The sequence below is a fragment of the Leucopleurus acutus genome (assembly GCF_964270905.1).
Source record: "Leucopleurus acutus genome assembly, chromosome: 3".
NCBI classification, from domain to species: domain Eukaryota; kingdom Metazoa; phylum Chordata; class Mammalia; order Artiodactyla; family Delphinidae; genus Leucopleurus; species Leucopleurus acutus.
Genome location: NC_139145.1, coordinates 120,588,369 through 120,593,616, shown reverse-complemented (window position 1 = coordinate 120,593,616; position 5,248 = coordinate 120,588,369). Strand labels below are relative to the sequence as shown.

At 42.1% G+C, this 5,248-nt stretch overlaps 1 protein-coding gene across 1 annotated transcript; it reads left to right on the top strand.

Moving 5' to 3' along the window:
• On the top strand, positions 1–929 carry LOC309959510 (high mobility group protein B2; the record flags this gene model as incomplete). Its single annotated transcript, XM_082835836.1, has 1 exon — positions 1–929. The coding sequence occupies exon 1, from the start codon at positions 504–506 to the stop codon at positions 927–929; it is 426 nt and encodes a 141-aa protein (XP_082691962.1). The 5' UTR covers positions 1–503.
• Positions 930–5,248: the final 4,319 nt, after the last annotated feature.

The window sequence follows — 5,248 nt, the reverse complement described above, 5'->3', positions numbered from 1 at the left end:
AAAGGAGCCCACGTGCCACAACTAAGACCCTGTGCAACCAAATAAATAAATGTTAAAATATACATATATACCCCCCCCCCAAAAAAAAAGGAAAATCCAGGGAATTAATTCCTTGGCAGTCCAGTGGTTAGGACTCAGTGCTTTCACTGCCAGGGCCCAGGTTCAATCCCTGGTCGGGGAACTAAGATTCTGCTAGCCACATGGCCAATCAATCAATCTGATAATAAAAATAAATAAAAATTTAAAAAGAAAGAAAATCCAAATGTCCAATAAATATATGAAAAAATGCTCAACCTCTCTGGTCAGAGAATTGCAAATTAAAAACTAAGATACCAGGCGCGGAGAAGTCTGCAAAACAAGAGGTGGAAGATTGGGTTAGCGACGGAACAGTTCGCGCCGGAGCCACGGGCAGCAGTGTCGAGGTCTGACCTGGCCACTGCGCAGTACTCTGAGGAAAAGCTACCGCCAGGTGGACGCGCCACCGCCGCAGCAGCAGCACCATCATGGGAAAGGGCGACCCCAACAAGCCGCAGGGCAAGATGTCCTCATACGCCTTCTTTGTGCAGACTTGCCGGGAGAAGCACAAGAAGAAACACCCTGACTCCTCGGCCAACTTCACCGAGTTCTCCAAGAAATGTCCTGAGAGATGGAAGATCATGTCTGCCAAGGAAAAATCCAAGTTTGAAGATATGGCAAAAAGTGACAAAGCTCGCTATGACAGGGAGATGAAAAATTATGTTCCTCCCAAAGGTGACAAGAAGGGAAAGAAAAAAGATCCCAATGTGCCTAAAAGGCCTCCATCTGCCTTCTTCCGGTTTTGCTCTGAACATCACCCAAAGATCAAAAGTGAACACCCTGTCTTATCCATTGGAGATACTGCAAAAAAAGTGGGTGAAATGTGGTCTGAGCAGTCAGCCAAAGGTAAATAACCCTATGAACAGAAAGCAGCTAAGCTAAAGGAGAAATATGAAAAGGACATTGCCACATACCGTGCCAAGGGCAAGAGTGAAGTGGGAAAGAACAGGCTCCAAGAAGAATGAACCAGTCCAATGTTCATAGCACCACTATTTACAATAGCCAAGATATGGACACAATCTAAGTGTCCATCAACAGATAAATGGGTAAAGAAGATGTGGTCTGTGTGTATACACACACACAATTAAATACTCAGCCATAAAAAAGAATGAAATGTTGCCATTTGCAACAAGTATGGACTTAGAGGGTATTATGCTGAGTGAAATAACTCAGACAGAGAAAGACAAATACTTATGTTATCACTTATATGTGGAATCTAAAAAATAAAGTAAATTAGTGAATATAACAAAGGAGAAACAGACTCACAAATATAGAGAACAAACTAGTGGTTACCAGTAGGGAGTGGGAAGGAGGGAGGGGCAAGATGGAGGTAGGGGATTAAGAGGTACAAACTACTATGTATAAAAGGAATAAGCTATAAGTATATATCACAGGGGATATAGCCAATAATTTATAGTAACCAGTTTTTTTTTGGCTGCACTGCGCAGCATGCAGAGCTTCCCTGACCAGGGATCGAACACTTGCCCCCTGCATTGGAAGCACAGTCTTAACCACTGGACCACCAGGGAAGTTCTATAATAACTATTAATGGAATATAATCTTTAAAAATTGTGAATCACTATGTTGTACACCTCAAATTTATATAATATTGTAAATAAACTATATCGCAATTAAAAAATAAAAACATAAAATGTGGGAGGGGGAGAAAAAATGTAGTGTTTTTAGAATGTGTTCAAACTTAACCACAAACCAAAAACTTAAAATAGATACACAAGCTATAATACTAAAGAAATATAGTTTATATATCGTTATATAGAATATATATAACTCTATACAAAATCATCAAACTACAAGGGAACAGACAAAGAGAAAAATAGGGAACAGAGAAGAACTACAAAAACAACCAGAACAATTAACAAAATGGCAATAAGCATGTAACTATCATTTATCACTTTAAATGTAAATGGACTAAAGACACAGGGTGGCTGAATTGATTTAAAAAAAAAAGACCAATCTATATGCTGCCAACAGGAGATTCACTTCAGATTTAAAGACACACTGACTGAAAGTGAAGGGATGGGAAAGGATATGCCATGCAAATAGAAACAAAAAGAAATCTGTGGTAGCAATACACATATAAAACAAAACAGACTGTAAATAAAGATTATAATAAGAGACTAAGAAGAGCTTTTCATAATGATAAAGGGGTCAATCCAAGAAGAGGATATAACATTCATAAATACCTATGCACTCAACATAGGAGCACCTAAATACATAAAGCAAATATTGACATAAAGGGAGAAATTGATAGTAATACAATAATAGCAGGGGACTTTCATATCCCACGTGTATCAAATGGATAGATTATCTGGACAAATCAATAAGGAAACACTGGCTTTAAACAACACATTAAACCAGATGTACTTAATACATATATACCGAACATTCCAAAACTGCAGAAGGGGTGGAATCAAGATGGCGTACTAGGAGGATGCGGAATCTACGTCTCTGCACAACTAGGGCACCTAGCAGGCACCAGTGGGGGACCACGGACACCAAAGGGGATGGGAGGAACCCCCACGTTGGGCGTGGGGGGAGTGAAAGGGGAGAAGTGGAGGTGGGACAGGACTGGTGCCCCTGAGGGGCGGCTGGGGGAGGGGAAGGGATCCCACGCCTGAAGGGGGAAATTGGGGAACCATTGGGAGGGCAGAGGATCAAAAGGGAGCGTGGTCAGGTTTCCCCTGCCCACTTGGACCCCCAGGAACCTGTTCAGATCCTGGGCCTGATCCTCTGCCCACCTAGGTCCCGTCCAGCCATGCGGGCCCTGAGGGAGTGGGAGGGAGGGAAGGGGGAGCAAAAGTAAAGGCTGGACCTCCGGGACTGGCACCCCTGAGGGATGGCTGGGGAGGGAAGGAGTTCCTACAACCAGCAGGACCCACCCATGGTCAGGGGTCCAGCGGCAACGGGGTAGACGCTGGGGGAGAAGGTGGGGGAGGGGCACGAAGGAAAGGAAGGGAACGCGGCCAGTGCTTTCCCTGTCCACTTAGGCACTGGGGAGCCTGTTGGGCCCCTGGGCCTAATCCTCTGTCCTCGGAGTTTCCCTCCTGCCATGCAGAACCCAAGCCTCGCCCCTACACGCCCACCCAGGGCCCTACTTTTACACTTGGAGACCCCCTTCAACGAGCTGGGCCTAAACCCCACCCACACACCCTCACTCAAGGCCCCAAACTCCAGAACTCAACACTCTAGAGACCCTCCTTTAGACATGCTGCCTCTCCCCTTCTGCGCAGGTCCTAAGCAGAGGCACTGTCCCATGCCTGAACGTCACCCCGCCTAGGCCCTGCCGCATGCTCAAACGTCACACCCCTCCCGCCTAGGTTCTGCCCCACCCTAAACCCCACCCCTGCCTAAGTTCCACCCCTTGTCTAAACTTCACCAGCAGAGACAAGGCTTTTTCTTTCTTCCTTTCTTAGATTGGGGTTCTGTTTTGCCTTGTTGATTCACTGCTGTTGATTCTTTCATATTTTTAATTTTCCTAATAAATCTTTTATTTTTCTAATTTTATTTTATTCCTTATACTTTTTTAGTGATCTCTCCTTTTGGCTTGTTCCCACCCCCCTTTTTTTTTTCTTTCCTCTGTTGTGGTTTTATTTTACCTTGTTGCAGTTGTTTCAATTATAATTTTTCCTAATATATTTTTTATCTTTATAATTTTATTTTATTTTTTATTCTTTGATATTGTACTTTTTTTTTTTTTTTTTTAACCCCACCACAAAGCTTGCATGATCTTGGTTCCCAGGCCAGAGGTCGGGCCCAGGCTCCTTTGGTGGGAGCTCCAAGTCCAAACTGCTGGACTAATGAAGAACCTCAGACCCCAGGGAATATCAATCAGAGTGAGGCCTCCCAGAGGTCCTCATCTCAGCACCAAGACCCAGCTCTATCCAACTGCCTGCAAACTCCAGTGCTGGACATCTCAGGCCAAACAACCAGTAAGACAGCAATACAGCACCACCCATCAAAAAAAAAAAAAAAAGAAATGACAAAAAAATATGTTACAGATGAAGAAGCAAGGTAAAAACCTACAAGACCGAATAAATGAAGATGAAATAGACAACCTACCTGAAAAAGAATTCAGAGTAATCATAGTAAAGATGATCCAAAATCTCGGAAAAAGATTGGAGAAAATACAAGAAACATTTAACAAGGATCTAGAAGAACTAAAGAGCAAACAAACTGATGAACAACACAATTACTGAAATTAGAAATACTTTAGAAGGAATCAATAACAGAATAACTGAGGCAGAAGAACGGATAAGTGAGCTGGAAGATAAAATGGTGGAAATAACTGCCAGGGAGAAGAATAAAGAGAAAAGAATGAAAAGTATTAAGGACAGTCACAGAGACCCCTGGGACAATATGAAACACACTAACATTTGAATTATAGGGGTCCCAGAAGAAGAAGAGAAAAAGAAAGGGTCTGAGAAAATATTTGAAGAGATTATAGTCGAAAACTTCCCTAACATGGGAAGGGAAATAGTCAATCAAGTCCAGGAAGCACAGAGAGTACAATACAGAATAAACCCAAAGAGAAACACGCTGAGACACTTATTAATCAAACTATCAAAAATCAAATACAAAGAAAAAATATTAAAAGCAGCAAGGGAAAAGCAACAAATAACATACAAGAGAATCCCCATAAGGTTAACAGCTGATCTTTCAGCAGAGACTCTGCAAGCCAGAAGGGAGTGGCAAGACATATTTAAACTGATGAAAGGAAAAAACCTACAACCAAGATCACTCTACCCAGCAAGGATCTCATTCAGATTCAATGGAGAAATTAAAACCTTTACAGATAAGCAAAAGTTAATAGAATTCAGCACCACCAAACCAGCTTTACAACAAACGCTAATGGAACTTCTCTAGGTAGGAAACACAAGAGAAGGAAATGACTTACAAAAACAAACCCAAAACAATTAAGAAAATGGTAATAGGAACATACATATCAATAATTACCTTAAATGTAAATGGATTAAATGCTCCAACCAAAAGACACAGACTGGCTGAACGGATACAAAAACAAGACCCGTACATATGCTGTCCACAAGAGACCCACTTCAGACCTAGGGACACATACAGACTGAAAGTGACGGAATGGAAAAAGATATTCCATGCAAATGGAAATCAAAAGAAAGCTGGAGTAGCAATTCTCATA